Source organism: Dipodomys spectabilis, unplaced genomic scaffold (assembly GCF_019054845.1).
Source record: "Dipodomys spectabilis isolate Male_0828 unplaced genomic scaffold, ASM1905484v1 ptg000147l, whole genome shotgun sequence".
Taxonomy (NCBI): Eukaryota; Metazoa; Chordata; class Mammalia; order Rodentia; family Heteromyidae; genus Dipodomys; species Dipodomys spectabilis.
The window spans coordinates 2,029,891-2,051,779 of NW_024870824.1; the positions used below are offsets into that span (position 1 = coordinate 2,029,891).

General features: G+C 37.1%; 1 protein-coding gene across 1 annotated transcript in view; it reads left to right on the top strand.

Annotated features, from left to right (window-relative positions):
* Window positions 1-4,119, top strand: part of Fer (FER tyrosine kinase) — a 365,128-nt gene extending 361,009 nt beyond the window's left edge. The window contains exon 20 of the mRNA XM_042692002.1: window positions 723-4,119. Coding sequence (XP_042547936.1) covers window positions 723-865 — 143 coding nt within the window. The 3' untranslated portion in view covers window positions 866-4,119. The remainder of the gene's footprint in view (window positions 1-722) is intronic.
* Window positions 4,120-21,889: the final 17,770 nt, after the last annotated feature.

Sequence of the window (21,889 nt, forward strand, 5' to 3'; positions counted from 1 at the left end):
ATGCAGAAATATTAGAGGGAAAAAAATCCGTTTTGAACCGCCTGGCTTCAGCTTTCCTACCACAAAACACCTTAATGAGACAAGCTTTCACCTCTTTCCTGGTTGGCATGACACCAGTATATACCATTTACCGTTTTCAAGGGAAATTGACTAGTTTTCCTTAACCTCCTACTCTTTTTTAATCCCAGGACAAGTAAGTCTCCTTAGCAATACTGCAATTGAAGTCTTCAGGAGTATGTTTTTGACAATGTTGTAATGTCTGAGGATCCCTGTAGTGTTCCACAACTAGGGGATGGTGACATGCACTTCTATAGTCCAGGCCTTTCAGCACAAACTACTCACCTGAGACTATGCTGGTGCCCTAATGTCAGCTACCCAGGGGAGCCCTGGCTGGAGAATTGCATTTAAGAGGTTGCCTTTCTTACCTCCTTCCTGCCAGACACACAACACAGCACAGCACAGCAGCACTGCCAAACAGTCTGACAGTTGTCCCATTGTTTGTTCTTCACTATTGAATGTGTTTATAAGATTCTACCTCTCTTCAGCTGCAAAACCAAGCAAATATTTAGAGCAAATAGGATAGGCATTTGTGTATATCTTACTTCAGAATTTCTGACAAGTGGTTTAAGTGTGTGGTTTATGGTAACATTCAGTATATGCCTGTATATAATGTCCTGTGTGAACATTTGTATCTTAACTCCGTATTCTTCTTGTGTCTTTAGGATACCGGATGTCAGCCCCTCAACACTGTCCAGAAGATATTTCTAAAATTATGATGAGATGTTGGGATTATAAGCCCGAAAACCGCCCTAAATTCAGTGACCTTCTGAAAGAGCTCACTGCCATTAAGAAGAAAATGACATAGCCACAGAACAGTGCCACCCTTGGCCTCAGGACTTGTCCTCCTGCAGAATACTATTATTTGTATTATTCTGCTTATAATCCTAAACAGCGAGTTTAGACTGCATTACCAGCAGCCATCTTCTAAGGTTATTTTTTTTAATTAACTAGGTTTTGTAAAAAAAATATGTTCCACTTTTAAAGTATGTCAAAAGCAAATTTATTATAGAACTAGTCCTACCAAGCAAGGGCTTTAAATGTGTTAACCACAGCAATCCTACCATTTCAGGCCACTGTAAATAGAAAAGCACAGCCTCTAAATGTGAAGGACAAAGATCTATTTTCACACCTAGGACCATTGATGTTTCTCAGACTTTCTACTTCCTGCAGTCTGTGGGCTGCTGTCGCATGCCACAGACACTCCTCAGTTGGTGCTATGAACTGCATTGGTAATGCATGTTTGCAGGACATGTTCCAACAACAGTTAGCTTTCTGCTTTGCCAAGGTGAGATTATATCAGTAAATATAATCTTCTTTGGGGAATTACTTGGACCTCCCAAGGTCTTTCATTTTTCTGGCCAGAAATAAGCATCATCATGCTTCTGCAATATTATGGTTAAAGTTGTTTTTCCCTCTTTAGATCAGGAAATGCCCTCAGAGAACATGCTGTGAAAGTTGAGGAAAATGCTTCTAAAGAATGTGACGAAGAGCTAGAGCAGTAGGAAGCAAGCATGACCAGGGTGGCAGTCTGTGCAAAAGAGCAGCTAGCACAGTGATCAAAGACAGAACAGAAAACGATGCAAACCATACTTCTCACCCAAGTCAGGCCCTTACGAGCACATGCACACATTCGTGCCCCTTTTGTGGTGGTGGTCTGAATTCCCCAAGAAATGTTTTAGGACTTCACATATCTTATCTTCATTTAAAGAGGGAAGCCTAGAATTTAATTCTCTTCCTTTGTAACAGTTTACAAAGTTGTCAGAAATCATGATTTAGTTCACCAAGATCTTTGTGTGCACACACAGGTATCAGTGAGGAAAAAGACCTAGGCCAGATATTTCTTTCTACTTTCCCCCCTTCATTTACCCTCTGCTGCTACCTGGAAGTCTTTTTCCGTAACTGACAGGTAAGCAGGCAGTGCTGAGGATGTTTCATGTGGATAAATGTAGCAGTTAAAAATAAGATTCTATTGAGCTGCATTTTGCCTGTATCCAGGGTACTCGCCCTGTAATGTGTATATAGTTGCCTCTCAGGATAAATAAGAAGTGTGTAGGACATGGTCTCCCTCAGGGGCAAATGTGACCTCCAAGTCTTTTTATGAGTTCTCAGGCTTTTGTCTAGGTAAACATACCCTTAGTAATTTGTTCTGTGTTCTTTGGAAGAGCTTAAGGGATGGAAAATCTTCCTCCTGCCTCTCCAACTCTTCATTGCCTGTGAATGTCATGGTATAAAACTCAGACCAGTACTTTAACGAGTGTATGGGGAGCTATGTGATAGCAATCCTCTTGCAAATTTTGTACATTTTAAATTATAATTTAGTGCATTCACATTTAAATGAAATCATAACAAACCTGCCCTCAAAACTTAGATTTCAGCCTACAAAGTGACTTCTTTTTAATTAGCACAGCTCTCCCTTTGATCAAATATTGTAAATATGTGGAACCTTTTTTTTCATGACCCATACCACAGCAAATCAAAGCACAGAGCACAGGTTTATGATTAAGTGCTGTGGTCTTCAGGCACTCACCAACCTTCAAAAGGGGAATAGGTTATTTTTACTCTCTTCAGTATTTCTAAGTGAATCTTGTAATATTCTTTGTCTACTAAAGAAAGAAAGGGGAAAAAAAAACTCTCCTTACTTCGTGGCAGCCGTGCTAAGCTCTCAGCACCAGAAAGAACGATGGTTTAATTTTGTGAGCAAGTCCTAAAGCTTAATCCTTGCATTCTGGTATAAAAAATGAACATGGCATTGATATTTCACTCATCCAAGCTGCTAGAATTTGCAATTCACATCATTACTGTGCTTAAATTTAAAAAAAAAAAAAGCTTTTTCAAAACATCATGACATCTGCAGCATTTAAATTCCATTTCATTTTTTTGTCCCAAAGCAGGCAATGTTACGGTTCAAGATTAATAACTCATTGAGAGTCTTGCAGGGCCATATCAGTTGAATAGAATATTAAATTTAATATAGTCACATGCATTAAGAAAAGCTTATGCAAACCACTTTTATAGTTAATTTTGTTATGCTTGAAGCATAATTTATTCATCCCTTCTGTCACTGATAATTATTGGAATTATATACTTTAGGAGGGCTAATCCATACCCAAAAACCACACATATAAATACTGTTCTGAATTTGCAAGTTAATGTAGGGGAAAGAGGCTTCAGAAATGCACAAAATCCTATGCTTTGTTTAGTAAGAAAACAATTATAACAGAAATTGCCATTGGTTCCTATATAATTGAATCGGGTTGCAAATTTTTTCATTACTAATGGATTATCCAAGAGTCTCTCACACACATATATATGTATACATTATATAATGTCTACATGATATACAGTATACAATGTCTACATTGTATATATAGTATATCTACATAATATACAGTATACAATGTCTATATATATATATACTATATATACAATGTAGACATTGTATACTGTATATCATGTAGACATTATATACTCTATATTTAATGTAGACATTGTATAATGTATATATACAGTATATATAATGTATACATATATATCATTACACTATAGTTCTGCTGATATCCCTTAAATTTATTAACCCAGCAATGGAGGAGAAGGGGAAAAACACAGGCAGTCTGTATCACCAAGGGGCCTTTGAGAAATATATAGGTAATATGTCATTTTTCAAAGAAAGGAAATTTTAAGCATTACCTTAACATTACCAATATGTGAAACCTAAAATTTTTTATTCCATGTAATCAAGGTACTTCCCAAAGTTATTTGCTTTCTGGAAAGAAAATAGAATTATCAGGCTGTTTTAAAACTTGAGGCTTTATTTCAGCCCATCCTACCACAAGATCTCCAATGAGAAGTTTTGTGTAATCAGAGCCCAAGTACTCAAAGTTACTAAAAGCAACAAAGACAAAAGCCACCTTAATTAAATGGAATCAAAATGAGTTTATGATCTTTCCATTCTACTAGTAAATTAAGAAAGTTTATTACCATTAAAGTGTTACCTCTTACTGTTAACTGGTTTATGCTTATATATCAGAATTGGTTTATTAAATATTTGGTTGTATTTTTCTGGCTTAGTTAGTTTTATATCACGTCTAAATTAGTTTTAAGAACCTAGAATTACATCTAGACCTAAAATTCTGCAAAAGAAGGTTCCCTGCTTTTTAAAGGCAGAGTTTCTTGTACTATGAGATTATTTTCTTGGAGTAATTGGTATAGACTTTAAAGACCCAAAAAATTCTCCTTTAAAATGGTGAATAAACTATGCCTTACCCATAAGCTTATTTAAGAAATTTGAAATCCATCCCACTTCCTCAGACTAATCTTCATTCAAAGATTAAATTCTCAGTTGCTAAGTACATAACAATCAGTGTCCTGATAAAAACAGATTTGTGAATGGTAGAAAAATTCTGTTTGCCCCATTTTTTGTCTCCTTAAACTATCAGAAAAATGCACATGGATTACAATGTGTCTATTACTAAGGGGATGGAGTACATGTGAAAAGGCAGGAGAGGAAAGAAAGAATCGGTTACTCAGAGAAAGATGAGGCAGTTCTGCAGACTGGAGACAATTACAGTGGGAAAAGCCCTTTGCCTATGTCACTACCAAGCTTGAGGAGCAGTTTAGAGAGGCCAGATCTTTCCCTACAGAAAATAAAAATCATCAGAGCCAAAAGAAGTGAAAGAGGTTGCCTACCCAAGGGTAGGTCTTTGCATGAACAATGAAATCAATCTCTCCCTTGCATTAAGAGCAGTTTCACCTTCCCAGCTCAGAGGTGATCATTGTCTTCCCAGTAGCTTTGCTATCTTTTCAAACTTTTCATTTCCATTAGCTATAATTAGCATTAGTCATATTAATAGTTCCTAAAGTTACTAATCATTCAGACTTTCCCTTTCCACATTTCTGTTAGCATCAAAGGGGTCTGATTTTGACATGTCCACATACACACGATTGTACCTTGACCAGACTCACCTCCTCTCCCCTTTCCTCAACCTTCTCCTCACTTCCCCAGCCAATCTTAACTAGCTCCACGGTTCCATTTTCACACCAGATTTCTGAGATGCCAAAAGAATATTTGAGATTTTCAGAAAAATTCAAATCTTGAATTTCTAAACTATTTTCCAAAATATTATAAAAGGCAGTAAGGCGCAGGCTCCACAAAGTAACAGAGTTGAATGATAGTAAACACCCTGGTATCAGACTTTTACATTCCTCTCCTCTTTGTTCCATAGGGAAGCTTTTCTTAAACACCTGTCATGCCAGGTGCCCAGGATACTTCAATTCCACACTCTTGCTTTGCCAAAACAGAAAGGCCTTCATCATCAGCATGTGTGAATAATCTCATCATTAGCCTGAACCAAATAATTTTTCCTCAGACTTCCTCTGACTTACCAGGAACTTCTAGGCATCTACCAAGACTGATGGCAGACATAGCTTAGAATACAAAGACCTGGTTATCACCCTTGCTATTCGGTGCAGACATGAGTGACACTATCAGAGTTTCTTGGGACATTTTCTTAAGAAAGTAAGAATAGTAAGTAAGACAGTATGAATAGTAAGTATGTCCAAGGAAAGCAACCTGCTGTCTTGGCCAAGTAAGCTGACTTTTCTCCTAGCCATAAAGCAGTATGGAAACACTAAAAATAATTGCTTTAAGCTCTGTTCATACTTAATTCTTCCACTATTCTATGCCAATAATTTTACTATTTTTCTTCACATTCTTCTTATTCACAAATACCTGAAAGTTATTTCAGTACACAATGTGCAATGACTTTTCATAGCTTCAGAAAGCCAGACAGATGAGATATGAAGGTTTCAGTTCAGAACAAGCAACCTAGGTTTATACACTCCAAAGCACTATTGTACTAAAAAAAATAAAACAGCTCTAGAGCTTCCAAAGCCATTCTTCTCTTCCTAAAAACACAAACATCTCACCTTTTTCCTGTTTTGTGGGAACATCTTTAATATCAGAATAAGCACATTCTGAATTCTATCCAGAGCAGATTCTAAAATGACATAGTAGGAGACCATATTTCAAAATGTAACCATCAAATAAACAAATACACTTTCCCCCTTTATGATCAGTTAAAATATCCTTTATGGGCTGGGAATGTGGCTTAGTGGTAGAGTGCTTGCCTACCATGCATGAAGCTCTGGGTTCAGTTTCTCAGTACCACAGAAATAGAAAAAGCCAGAAGTGGTGCTGTGGTTCAAATGGTAGAGTGATAGCCTTGAGCAAAAAGAACCTCAGGGACAGTGCCCAGACCCTGAGTTCAAGCTCAGGACTGGCAAAGAAAAAAAAAAACCTATAACTACTTAGGTAATTTACCTGATCACACAAGACACTGGACCTTATTGTGAAAGCATAGGCCAGGCGTCAGTTTTTTCTAAGACAGGATAAATGTACGACTTTGGAGCAGCAAAAGAACCTGAATACCAATCCAGACTGTTTGTCTTTCTGGATCAAAAATAAACCACACTCTTAGGTGTTTTCCTCTTACATATGGTTTAACTTCATAGGTTTATAAAAACTCTTAAAAAATGCAACTGGTAGAAACAAATGCAAAGGGTAAGGATCCCAGAACCAGGTTTTCTTCTACCCAAGTAATGCAGATCTTAAGTGCAGCTTCAACATGCTGGGAACGCTCATCCCCTGCAGTCAAAAGCATTGGTTCCAACACAAGTCCATGTCCAACAGGCATGGACTTGTAGCTCCTCCTCAGAATCTACCCTTTTCACACATGCATCAAGGAGAATATGATGTGTTCTAAATAAATTTGTATTTTGGACTTTAGTGTCAAAGTGATTGGCTCCACACGTTTCACCTGATTTTCATACTTTACAATCACATGGTTGATTCTAAATCCAACCCCAGACACAGATTCTGAGCATACAAGATAAAGGGAAATTCATTTATCTCAAATTTGTGGCCAAAGACATGTAACACATCTAAGATATGGAACGTACTGAACACTTCACTAAACAAAATGTCCATTATTCAACTTTGTCCTGTGGCTAAATCAAACTCTCAAGTGGACAAGAGATCAGGAGTGTAGTGTGTACTCATGGGCTTTTCCACTCCCTCTCCTTCCTAGACCACTCATATTCCTCATTCAAATAGCTTTGTCTGACACCTATACATTTTTATGTGTATCTTTAAATATTTTAAATTACTTAGCCTAATTGTGAAGCTGAATATACTGGGGGCTGGTGGAGGTTCATTCTGCTGACTTTACCTTACGAGTTGTGTTTCTTGTATGGGTTGTTTCTCTTTGGATGAATGTCCTAAAAGACACAGGCCTAGCATCTGAATGCATTGGGTTACAAAAAAGCCAGATAAACACAAAATAATAAAATTGTCATCTTTGACAACTTAGGAGCAGCCCCAACTTCTTCAAAAACCCGGGCAAATTGAAAGAAAAAGGCAAATCACACCATTTGGTATCCAGGCCATCCGACTGTGAGAGCCTTACCTTCTTCCTAGCGGGGCTCACAGTCAGTGATGATGTAGGAGTCATTTCTGAGCTGCTTTCTCTTCCTGTGAATAGAAGAATTTGGGACAGTGAGTAGGGAGTGCGAGGCTTGTCTTCCCTTAGCCACTAGTGGGACACCATGTTCCATCCCTAAGCAACACTCCTGTGGTTTACCAAGTTTTCTTATAAGTGCCAATGTATGGTCATTCTAATGTCAGGTTAAAGCACCTTTAATCTTTTGTTGTGTTAAAATATTTGTGAAGTAGATAAAAGAAACACTGGAAATAGGGTGCTGGAAAATTCAAGTGCAAACCATATGAACAAGGTCTTGGGTGGTCTTATCTGGCTTTGTAAACGAGTCTGAAAATGAATGAGAGCTAAGTATACAAAGTGGTTGTCCTTTTATCATTTTTAACTCAGATCTGTATTTAACACTTATTTATTTGTTAGCTTTTACATTCAGAAGAAATCCACTTTGAATTTTGGCTAACCTTATAGGATGTTTTTTAATTGTTTTCTACATTTTTAAAACATTATTTCATCATTTTTGTAAACTTAAGAGCATTTCTGAGTAGCCTTTTTGTTACCAATAGACCAATTACCATTTGTTGGTCTGCACAGCCTCTTTTGACTGCATTCTTTTAATAAATGTAAAATATTTGTAGCAAACTATGTCTTGTCTCGTTTAATCTTCCCATTATGATTGCATTGGTTTTTCCTTTACCGTATTAATATGCTGTAAGTAGAAGAAAAGGAAAGCAAGATTTCCATGGTAACAGGCCTCCCAGGGATGCAACAATGCATAAAAATTATTAGCTTTTAGTTTTTCTGTAATTAAGCTTATGAGTTCTGATGATAATGGGTGTGTGTTGCTTACACTCTGATCATTGCTTTCTCCGCCTAAAAATCAAAACTGAAATGTAGCTCAAGTCTCAGTTCTGTGTGGATTGGCTATCACTTTAAATATTTTTGTTCTTGGATTTTTGTTTTATTTTCCATGTCATGATTTGTTCAGATATAGCACAGGGATTTAAGGAAGAAAATTGGCTGAGAAGGATATTTGGAAACAGCTGAAACTTGCTACTGGCAGCAGTTCAGTTGGGCATCCTGCTCTCAATACAGGGGACTGAACTGGTTACAGAGCCAAGATGCTCAATTTGAATGTATCCTGCCTTAGCAAATTGCTTCTCTTCCTAAAACCACATGCTATTATTTACAGTGTTTAGGGTGACATACCAGAGTTCATTTATTCATTTGTTTTCCCTGCATTAAACCAAGGCCTATCCTGAACCTTAATCTTGAATCAGAGTCAACCCCTAAGTGATCCTTTCTTCCTTTTTTTTTTTTTTGTCGGTCACAGGGCCTGACCTCAGCCTGAGCACTGTCCTTCAGCTCGAGGCTAGCGCTCTACCATTTGAGCCACAGAATCACTTCCAGCCTTTTCTGCATACGTGGTTGGTACTAAGGAATCGAACTCAGGGTCTCATGCCTGCAAGGCAAGCACTCTACCACTGAGTCACCTTCCCAGCCCCGCTAAGAGATTCTTAAAAGCAAGTGTGTTAGTCAGGCGCCAATGACTTACGCCTGTAATACTAGCTACTTAGGAGGCTGAGATCTGAGGATCACGGTTCAAAGCCAGCCTGGGCAGGAAAGTCTGTAAAACTCTTTATCTTCAGTTAACCACCAGAAAACAAGTGGTGCTATAGCTCAGATGGTAGAGCGCTTGCCTTGAGCTGAAGAGCTGAAGGACAGCGCCCAAGCTCAGAGTTCAAGCCCCACTACTGACCAAAAAAAAAAAGAAAAGCAATTGTGTTTAGTGTTTGTGGGGCTTCTCTGGATAAACAGAATGGACCCATGTCATCCTCTCTGACAACATCCTGACCATTGTACATCTGAGAGCTTTTGGTGGGCTTCCTCTTGTCTGCCTGGGATTTCTTCTTCTCCAGCAGATTTTCTAACATAGCTCAGACCACCTGTGCCTCTTTTTACTTCAATTAATTAGAACCATGTGTATCCATCACCAAGGAAGTTTGGCTTCCTGACAAATCCCATATCCCAGGATGAATGAGCTGCAGCCTTGAAAGCCCCCAGGGTTCTGAGGGAAGTGAAAGTCCTGCACTTCACTCTACATTATGGTTCCAGCTGGTGATTTCTTCAGGCAGATGGTGATGATGCTGCAGTCAGAAAACAAAGGCAAGAAGTGTCTATTTAACTGAATACCGTCTTAAAATGAAGTCTCTCCTTTAGAAAGTTCCCCTTTCTAAAATCATTCTGATTATTTTCTCCAGGGCAATTTCCACTTCAGTAAGTGGTACTGGATGGAATGGTAATCCCAGGTGTCCTGCCTAGTGCTACAGAAGCCAGGGAACATCAAAGAAAAATGGAACATAATCCATCTTTACCCAACAGAACCCTTTCTCCCAGAACCAAGACCTAAAGGACAGAAGGACAGCAGAGCACATCCATCAGGACAGCATTCATTCCTCGCGGGAGAGTGCTGCTGTAAATCCTGCTTCCAGCTCTCCAGAGCCTTGGGTTACTTTGCATTCCCAAACCTCATGCTCTAATTTCCCATGGACTCTGAAGCCCTTCTAGTGGCCTCCAGCTAATTCTGTCTTACTTCAGTCTCTCATGAGAGAAGTTCATTTTTATGACCTATAATCAACAGTGGTCTCCTAGGCATGTTCCAGCCTTGAGATTCTGTGGTCTCCTGGGTTGTTTTAGAAGTGCACAACGGCAGCACTATTTAGGGTAGGATCTTTCCCTTTGCTAATTACAATGAAAGCAGCTTGACCAGTCAGCTTGACCATCAACTTGAAAGACAAGATCTGTTTTGTCTTCAACCTCAGGGCTTTTAATCCATAGTCACGTGACTCCAGTGCTTAGAGCCTGCAGTGGTACAGTCCATCATGACAGGAGTGCATGGCTGAGGAACCATGTTTATCTTCTGACGTACAAAAAGGAAAGAGGAGGTGGCAGGATCCCATCAGCCCATGACCCACGACTTCACTTCCTCACACTGGGCTCCTCTGTACAGGACCCTCTCCTAATAGTACCACAGGGATGGGAATCAACTCCTCAACATAGGGCCCTCTAAGGACTAGTTAGGATCCAAACCAGAACAGGTGGGCTGTCAAAACGCGAAAATTATGACAAGAAGGAAGGGTCCCTAAAGGCTCAGTCATCTAATGTGCTGATTATACATGCTCACTCATTTAATGTGTCCCCAGCTCAGAGCTTTGGCAATTCAAAATTATAAATGTTTCTTTTGCAGTCTCCCTGTGGTGACCGGTGGCGCCATAGGATAGTTAAGTGATAAGGTCAATGGACTAGACATTGTAAGAAGCTAATTGATCTATCACCACAATATAAATGCCAAGAATTATTAGGAAAATAAATGTCACAGGAAATGGCAATACTGACAACTTGAGAAGCTACTATCTTCCAGCCTTCCCCTCCCAGCATTTAGTCTTTTCCTTTCCTGCAAGAAGAGGAAATAAAAACCATAAAAGCCCTCTGAATATTTCCTTCTGGACCTCATTAAAAGAAATTAAATTATTGAAACCTCTTGGGATTTCATCCCAAGCTAATTTTCCAATCTGCCCTTGAAGCCCTGCCCTCTGCCTGCCTTGCTCCTTTCACCCTTCTGCCAAATGTCATGGAGTGATAATGCCACCGTCATGGATCACAGTGGGACTCCTAAACACACTCATGATACATGTGCCTCATGAAAGGCAGCGAGTATTTGCTGACTGATGTCCTATCCAGGTCACAGTCATCAGGACTTTGAATAGGTTAGGCCTGTCATACCACCAGCCCCGAACACAGAAGTCAGGTTGCTGTCATCTCCAGGCATGCACACATCATTAGTCTGCCAAAGAACACCAGTTAAAGAGGAATGCCTTATCTAGGAACACCAGTGAGAGGTGGTATACCTTATCTGATACCTTATCTGTCATAATTTAACTGGCCCTGTTCACCTCAGCCAAGCAAGGAACATGCAGCCATCTACCCCAGCCAGTTTAACCCTAAAGGTTTTTTTTTATAGCCAGCCTCTCCTTTGTAGCTTTTATTTACACAGAAGCCAGCATATTTATACCACCATTCCTCCTGTCTTTGATTCACTGATACCTTCCCATTTTTCCTTTTCTTTCCTTGATAGTCGGGAAGAATCCTACATCAGTTAGGCCCAGTTTCTTACCCATGAATAGGAATTATCTGTCTACATTAAATATATATATATATATATATATATATATATATATATATGCTTCAGATGCTGTTTTTGGCATACCAGAGATCATATATATTTAAGCATTAAGTAACAAAAGCAATTGTAATGGGTAGAAGTAGAATATCTGAAATGTGTTAATTACTGCAATTATGCAAAAATTGTACTGCCTTTCCTGACATCTAAAAACAAAAGGTAACACATATGTTTAAAAAAAATGAAGATTGAAAATTCACTCTAAACAATGCATTAGGAACAGAAGCAATTGTAAGGAAGACCACAAAAATCACTGGGAGAAGTTTGTCCCCAAAGGACATCTGACAATGTCTGCAGGCATTTTCATTGTGGCAGCTGGGAGTGCTACTGGCTGGCATCTGGTAGGGAGACTCTGGGTGTCGCTAAACAACCTACAAAGCACAGGACAGAATTGTGTGTCTAGCCCAAATGCCAGAGTGACCAGTATCACTGGTGAGAAACCCAGAGTGACAGGCCTATCTAAATCTCTGCCCAGGGACAGTAGAAGACCTTCTTTCACTGGACAAATTCTAAAGGGACAGTGGAAGACAAAAATGAGATTTTTACTTCCTATAAGTTGGATGTGTTAAGATTAACTTGTATTTTCATATTTTCCCTGCTCTTTATTTTCAGTGATATTATCTCATTAAGTTGGACAGTTCTCTTTTTCTTCTTTCTCAAAGAGCTTGGAAGAGAAACAGTCTAGAAGATCCACAAGCCAAGAGTTTGCAGATGAGATTCATAATCTAATTATTTAAAACCATCCTTGAGAAGTGTTAAGAATGAACAGCAGTAAGAGTGAAAAAAGATGAACTTATTCTAATAAATAGAAAACAATTTAAACAATTGAAATATTTAGTACTATACCAAACCAAAGTCATAAAATAGACATTCAGAGAAGTGTTCTAACAATAGAGCTATGTAAGACTAATTCATGAGTGTCATGGTTATACTTGCAAATAATGAAGAAGCTACAGAGTAAACTTTGAATTGTACCTATGTCAATTTCTTGGGAGAGATTTTGGGAAAATATACTCATGCTTACAGATTTCCTCACAAGCTTCTGTACATTTATATCCATTTCAAGGTAAAAAGTTTAAAAACTAAATATAAGGGTTAGGGATGTTCTCAACTGTAGAACATTTGCTTAGCACCAGGAAAGCCTAGGTTCTATCCCCAGAACCAAAAAATCAATTCGGCAATCTTTCTACAAAATACTTGGTCTAGAGGTATAAGGTCCACAGAGGGTGATCCTCCATCTTTGTAAAGAAACAGATGATAGGGGTTGGAGATGGAGCTCAGTGATAATGCACTTGGGTAGCATACACATGGTTCTGGATTCAATCCCCCGCACTGAAAGGTAAGAAAAGAACAGAACAGAGAAAAAGAAGAGGAAAGAAAGAATGAGAAAGACATAGGTAAAGAGAAAGAAGGAAGGCATGAAGGAAAGAATATTTTTCTTGCAAGCTCTTCTACAGAGAAGATTAAGACTGTCCAATCAATTTAATCAGATAATATCACTGAAAATAAAGAGTAGGGAAAGTATGAAAATATAAGTTAAAAAAGCAGGGAAAGTAAGAAAAATACAAGTTCATCTTAATTATGAATATAAATGAACCTTTCTAAAGTAAAGACAAACTGAATTCAGCAATGAATAAAATATAGAAAATATCAATTTTGAATTAGGTTTATTCTAAGGATGAAAGAATGTTTTAATTTTTATAAGATCTATTCATGTAAATTATCACATTAACAGAGTAAAAAGGGGAAAACACATAAAATTCTACCAGGCAGTCAAAAGGGCAAACATGCAGGAGGGAAATTTAACATTTTAAAAGATTTATAAAGGAATCTACAAAATTATAGCAGACATTGATCTTAACAGCTAACCATTAGAACCATTCCCTTTCAACTCAGGGACTCCTACTGGAGGCCTTCTTTATTACAGAAGGGCGGGACAGCTAAATACAGGATCTAATACAATGAAAAAAAAATTCACAGACAATTGTTCACATTTTAAACTCAAGTTTACTGATAAATTATTAGAGTGAATAAAGTTCTGCTAAATTTTATATATGAGATTAATATATAATCTATTTCATTTCTGCCGGGCGCTGGTGGCTCATGCCTGTAATCCTAGCTACTCAGGAGACTGAGATCTGAGGATCGAGGTTCAAAGCCAGCCCGGGCAGGAGAGACCGTGAGACTCCTATCTCCAATAAACCACCAGAAAACCAGAAGTGGCGCTGTAGCTCAAGTGGTAGAGCGCTCGCCTTGAGCTGAAGAGCTGAGGGACAGCGCCCAGGCCCAGAGTTCAAGTCCCACGACCGACCAAAAAAAAAAATCTATTTCATTTCTATTTACCAAAGATTAATATTTTTTCTATGTTTGAGGATGAAACTTGTGACATATATATATATATATATAAAATATATAGAAAAAAAATTACATAAGTAGGGTAATGAGTACATTTTGTAGTGAGGATTGTTACCTCCTCTTTGTTTTCCCCTACCATCACTTCCCTCCCCACCTCCCCAACTCCTCCCAACCCCTCACCCCGACATTGTAAAGTTCGTTTTCAACATAGTGTCCTGTATATCTCATCATCACAATGGGTCAGCCTGCATCCCCATTTAAGTGTTCTGCTATATCCCCTCCCCTCCCCAAATTACAAAAATGTATACAAGATGCAGAACACCAGCATCAAATCCAGTAAAAACAGGAGTCATACCATGGGGGAAGAACATACAAAAGAAACAAAACAATCACATAGTGCATTATTAAGTACATTAAAAACACTAGCAAGAAAGAAAAAGCTACTTGTGTCCCTGTCTTGGGGTACATTTTGCTTAATATTATCTCACATGGTCATATGTACATAGATAGCCTTTGACCTTCTCTGCTTGTCCTAGACATATACTAGTCATTGCAAACAAGGGAAACCATGGGACCTATGTTTCTTTGGGCCTGGTTTACTTATAATTTTTTCCAAGTCTTTCCATTTCCTAACAAATGAGGCAATGTCATGCTTTCTGACGGAGGCATAGAATTCCATTGTATGTATGTATGTGTGTGTATGTGTGTGTGTGTATATAGAATATATATATATATATACATAATTTTCTTGATCCATTCATCTTCTAAGGGGCATCTGGTTTGGTTCCGTATCTTAACTATGGTAAATAATGCTGCGATAAACATGGTTGTGCTGGTAGCTTTGGTATGACCTTGTTTGTGATCGTTTGGGTAAATGCCCAAAAGTGGGATTGCTGGGTCATAAAGGAGCTCACTGGGGTGAGGTGGAAGCTCAACCTTGTCTTGATTTGCACTTCTTTTATGGCACTGATGACTTTTTATATAACAGGTAAGTGCTCTACCACTACATCTCCAATTCTATAATACTTTAGAAATGTAACTGCTACAGCAACAAAAACTACAAATAAACTAATATATGATTAAGCTGTTTAAGGAGATAATTTCAACACATTAAAGGAGATGACTAAGTAGAGAGGTATATATTTTCATGTCTAGAAATATTCAGTAGTTAAAGAAAAACTGACCTTATAAAATGACCACAAATAAATATATTTTTTCTACAATGACGTATGTTTTATATGTAAATTAACGAGGTGATTCTAAAAGTTATATTTAAAAACAAATGACCAAGAACATCAAACATATTTCAAAAGAAAAATCAAGAGGTCTTGATAGAGACTTGCCTCCTGTGAAACATATAAGGCTGGAAGTAGTATTAGTACAGGATGGATAGAAAAATTGAGTAAAATAAAGAGACTGGAAACAACCCAAACAACGTGGATGTCTGTTATCTCACCGTTTGTCCTGCAGATCAGTAGAAAAAACATAGACTAAAAAACAATAAATTCCTATGCCACATGCTTTAAATGTAACTTCTGAAAGAAAATATAGGTGCCTTCATTACTTTGGAGCAGATAGTTGCAACAAAGCCCAAAGGAAAAGATTGCTAAACTCATCAAATGTTGAAAAAATATTTCTAGTACATGTAACTCACAGATAATTAACAAGTGATAGGATGTGAAGAATCCTACATGCCAAATGATAATCCAAAAGAAGCCTAGAAGCATTTCATAGACAGGGAACATAGATAAGTAATCCATAAACATAAATACTCAACCTCATTAGTAATGGTGGAAATACAAACTAAGCTATAAGTGCATGTAACCTGATGTCTATGATACCAGAAAAATTAAGAATTTGGATAATTAGTGACACACAAATGAAGATGTGGGATGGACAGTAGCACAGATACACTGTTTCTTTGACTTGGCAATTCCATCACTAGATGACTGACTGAGAGCAGTCATCTTTTGCTCTCACTAGCAAAAAAGAATTGATATTTATCAATGGAAGGACAGCAAGATAGATTTTGATATATTCTTTTTTTTTTGGGGGGGGGGGGGGTCCGGTCATGGGGCCTGAACTCTGGGCCTGGGCGCTGTCCCTCAGCTCTTCAGCTCAAGGCTCTACCACTTGAGTCACAGCGCCACTTCCGGCTTTTTTCTTTTTTGCTTATGTGGTGCTGAGGAATTGAACCCAGGGCCTCAGGCATGCAAGGCAAGCACTCTACCACTGAGCCACCTTCCCAGCCCCCTGATTTTAAATGTAAATGAAAGCCATGCATGCTACTCAGGAGGCTGATATATGAGATTAAAAGTTCAAACAGATCCAAAAGACTGATCTTCAATTAACCAGCAGAAAGTTGGAACATAAAAGTATGACTAAAAGTTTCACAGCACATACCTTATCAAGATTAAGGAACTGAGAGCATTCCCCAGTATCAAGGGAGAAAAGGAGGGAGGGAGGGAAGGAGGTAGGAGAGTGGGAGGGAATATAAATAAAATGTTTATTTATTAAAAAATGAATTTGTAATTAAACTCTTTTTACAAAGAAAACTGAGCCATCTGGCTTTATTGATGAATTCTATTAGACATTAATGGAAAAATAACAATGATATTATATGACTGTTTCTGGAATTTATGAAAATCATCATACACATACCAAAACCAACAAGGATATTTCAATGAAACAATTACCTAAGGATGTGAATATAAACATTCTCAACAATACATTATTAACAAATAGGTTTTACCACCAGAAATGCAAAGTTGATTACTAAGAAAAAAAGGAAAAAGATTCAACCACATCAGACTACAAAAGAACACCATATGATCCCCTTAGATGCAGAAAAAATATCCAACAAGATTCTCTATCAATTGATGACAAATTAGGAACAGAAAGGAATATTCTCAACTGAACAGGAGAGCTTGTGAATAACAGTTAATATGATATTTAATATTGTTCAATGAATATTTTCCCTAAGATCAATACCAAGTCAAGACTTCTCAAAATTTTTATTAATCATTTTAGTAGAAGTCAGAGCTGGTAAAAAGTAAAAAAAAAAAAAAAAAGAGCAATAAGATTTGTGAAGAACAAAGTAAAATTATCCTCATTTGTATCAATTTGATTGTCCATGTAATACATATAAAGGAATTACAAAAGAAATACATCTAATTAAATAGAGTAAGCAAGGTTATAAGATGAAAGATCAACATACAAAATCTCCTGAGTTCATAAACTAGCAAAATTGGAAACTGAAAATTTTCCAAATCAAAGCATCAAAAACATGAAATATTCAGGCACTGGATTTAACAAAATGAATGTAAAAATTATTCACAAAATTTCACTGTTGTCAATCAAAGAAAGGTTGAACAAATGGGATTGCATGAAATTGCAAAGTTTCTGCATGGGAAAGGACATAGCTAGCAAGATCAATAGAAAGCCCACGGATTGGGAGAAGATCTTCACTAGCCATACAACGGACAAAGGTCTCATATGTAAAATATGTGGTATATAAAAATATATATAAATATATAAAAATGTGATATATATATATATATATACTCACACACACACACACACACACACACACACACAAAATGAAATTCTATGCCTCCATCAGAAAGAATGACATTGCCCCATTTGTTAGGAAATGGAAAGATTTTGACAAAATTTTATTAAGTGAAGTAAGCCAGGCCCAAAGAAACACAGGTCCCATGGTTTCAATTATTTGCAATAACTAGTATAAGTCTAGGACAAGCAGAAAAGTTCAAAAGCTATGTACATATGACCTTTTAGATGATGATAAGTGAAATAAACCCCCAAATTGAGACACAACTTGTTTTTTTCTTGCTTGCTATTGTTTTTTACGTATCTTAAATGTACTACGTGATTTTTTTTTGTTTCTTTTGTATGTTTTTCCCCCATGGTATAATCCCTGTATTCACTGCATTTGATTCCAGTGCCCTGAATCTTATATATACATTTTTTTCTAATTTGGGGAGGGGAAGGGAAATAACAAAATGCTGAAACAAGGATACAGGTTGACCCATTGTAACAATGAGATGTACAAGATAGTATGTTGAAAACAAACTTTACAACTTGGTGGGGAAGGGAGGAGCTGGGGAGGTGGGGAAGGAAGAGATTGTAGGGGAAAAACCAAGAAGAAGGTAACAATGCTTGATAGGGAAATGTATTCATTACCTTGCTCATGTAATTGTAACCCCTATCTACACTAATTTTACAATTAAAAAACATTAAAAAATGTATTGCTGTCAACAGAAGTTACTTGTGGACCAAAATGCTGAATTATGAAGATTTCATTTCTGCCCAGATGAGCTGTAAATTTGAAGAAAAATCCTAGTAGGCTTTTAGATATGGTAAGTTCAATTTCTGTGTAAAGATTCTGGACCCAGACTAGCTAAAGTTTTCAAAAAAGAAGATAGAAGATCTAAACTACTTTTGATAAACCTATAGTAACAGAAATAGTAACAGACATATAGATCAAAGGAAACAAATTGGATTCCAAAATAAAACCACATAGAAAATATTCATGACCAGTTGATAAAAATTGTCAACAAGATAAAAATAGACAGGAATAGTCTCAACTGAACAGAGGAATCCATGGATCACAATAATGGCTTGAGAGAAACTGGATATCTCTGTACAGAGATGTAATTTGATGTATTTTTACCAAATAAAAATTAAACAGATTGTAGGCCCAACTATAAATAGAAAATGATAAAACTTCTAAAGAAAATATAAGAAAAAAATCTTTGATCTTGATTTTGGAGATAGATGATAGATTAGGTAGGTGGTAGGTAGACAGGCATTTAGGCAAGCAGGCAGGCACAGACAGATGATAGATTGATGATAAACAAAAGGTATAACAGGCAATGAAAAAATAAGTTGGATTTCTCTGAAATGCTCTTTGAAAGATAATTGTAAAAAATTGAAATGCAACAAATGACAAAATAGGCAAAATATTCATAAAACACATTTTGTAAAGTCTTGGTGCCATAATATGTAGAACTTTCAGATCTCTCTAATAAAATGAACAATACAATTGAAAAAATAAAAATGCCAGGTATCAGTTGCCTGTAATCCTAGCTACTCAGGAGGCCAGATCTGAGGGTCATGGCTCAAAGATATCCCAAAGAGGAAAGTCCATGAATTTCTTATCTTCAATTAATCACCTAAATCCAGAAGTAGAGCTGTATCTTCTTGAGAACAAAAGCTATGGACAGGGACCAGGACCTGAGTTCAAGCCCCAGTCCAGAAAAAAATGTAGACCACCACCACCAACAACCACCACCAAAGTGAGCATTTTCCCAAAGACAAATGCCTAATAATAAGTCCATTAAAAGATGCTCAGTGTTGTTAGTTATCAAAAGAAAACTATAGACAATCTTGATAAACATAAATAAGAAAAATCTTCAACAAAATACTAGCAAATCAAGCCAAACAGGACATTGAAAAAAACCCATTATAATCAGGTTGAAGTTATCCCAGGGATACAAGAATTTTTCAACATATACAAAGCAGTAAGTGTAACAAAGCAGTAAATGTAATATATAAATCACATCAATAGAATGGATAAAAAATATGTAATCTCAGAAGATGACAGAGAACAAGTATTTAAAATAATTCAATATTACTTCATGATAAAAATCCTAAATAGGAGCCAGGTATGGTAGTACATTCTTATAATCCTAGCATGAGGAAGGTGGAGAAAGGAGGATCAAGCGTTCAATGCCAACATAGGCTAAAAAACCAAAACCAAAAACTCAAAGTATCATAATCCTACAGTTATCATCACAGTGTATAGGGAAAAGCTGGAAAGATTTCCACTAAGATCAAGAGCAAGACAGAGAACCCACTCTTGTGGGTCTTGTGAAAATTTTATGCAATACAATTAGGCAAGATAAAGAAATAAAAGGTGTGCAAATAGGAATAGAGGAAGTCAAATTATTTCTGTTTGCAAATTATATGATTCTATATACAGAAAAACCTAATGACTCTTCCAAAAGACTATTGAAACTAATAAATTCAGGAAAGTTGCAGGACACAGATCAATATGCAAAAGTCAGTAGCAATTTCTTATACCACTAACAAACTAAGAACTCAAAAAGCAATGCCACTCACAGTAGCTACAAAAAATAATACCTAGAAATAAATCTAACCCAGGAAGTGAAAGACCACAACAAAAAGAAACTTAATAATACAAATGCACCAGCCCTCCCATATTCATGAATTGGAAGAATTCATATTAACTACCCATCTACAGAAAATGATTTGTACTCTCAAAGCATCTACAGAAAAATACCAATGACATTCTTAACAAAACTAAGAAAAAAATTATAAAGTTTGTATGGAAACACAGAACACCTCAAATAGTCAAAGCAATCTTCAGGAAAGGATTAAAGCTGAAGCATCACAGTATGTGATTTAAACAACTTGCTCTTGAAAGATGTTTAATAAAGTTAATATAGTTGATATTAGTCATATGAGCCAATCATATGATCCAGACACTGGTGTCTGACTCCTGTAATCCTAGCTATCAGAGAGGCTGAGATCTGAGGATCATGGTTTGAAGCCAGCCTGTGCAGCAAAGTTTGTGAGACTTTTTCCCCCAATTAACCACCAAAAACCTGAAAGTGGGCTGTTGCTCAAGGAGTAGAGCATTAGCCTTCAGCAAGAAACCTCAGAGACAGTGCGCAGGACCTGAGTTCTAGCCCCAAGACAAGCACAAGCACAAATTCTGCCCCCCCCATCCCCTCTCTCCCTCACAGTACAAACACACACACACACACACACAATGTTGAATGATTATCTAAGAAAGATAATCCTAAAGAAATAAGAACCCAATCTGTGAAAAGTAACAAGGACTGAGAGGCCATGGCTGAAGAAAGATTACCTTCTGTAGCATCCCATTTACTTACAGACTGAAACTTTAACTCTACAATACTGTTTTAGGATACACACAGGATCAGTAAACACTACAACTTGGGGTTATAAGGAAATCAATAAAACATTCCAAATTTCAGCCTCTTTGGAGAAAAAGAAAGCTTCTCTCAAAAGCCTTCATCAATTATAATGAAGCAGGCTACAGAACCCTGTGTTTGTGGTGGGGAATTGCTACATTGATACTATATCCTATATGCATGCGATATATTTAATACATATGGTACATTTGACATATATGGTATTATATATGAGAGATATATGTGATAGTACCCTTTATTTATTATACAGTATGTTTGAATGTATGATTTTATAATGCTAAAGCAGAAAATAAATTGGGTTTTAAATACACGTGTTTTGACAACTTTTCTTGCATTTAGTCAACTACAGAGCCATTTTACCAGTTTCTTCAAATAAAATAATAAATATTTATTAGTGTTTTTTTTTTCCTGCAGGAATACAGTGCTACTATAGCACTTTATTTCTCTAAGATTCTCATAGCTGCAGACAACAAAATTTTCCATTGAAATGGACAGCCAGCCTGGGAAAAGGCTGTTGTATTTATAAAACATCTTTCAGGAAACAATGTCAGCTCTATTGTCCATGTTAATGAACATTATCTTTACTCAGAAGGCCCACAGGACAGAGGAGACCTGGCAGAGCTTGCCTCCATCAGAAAATAACTCCATCTCCTTGTTTCCCCTCAATAATGCCAGGACTTTACATAAACAGCCAGATTCAGGGTGTCAAGCATGATACTTCATTGACCTTAACACACCCC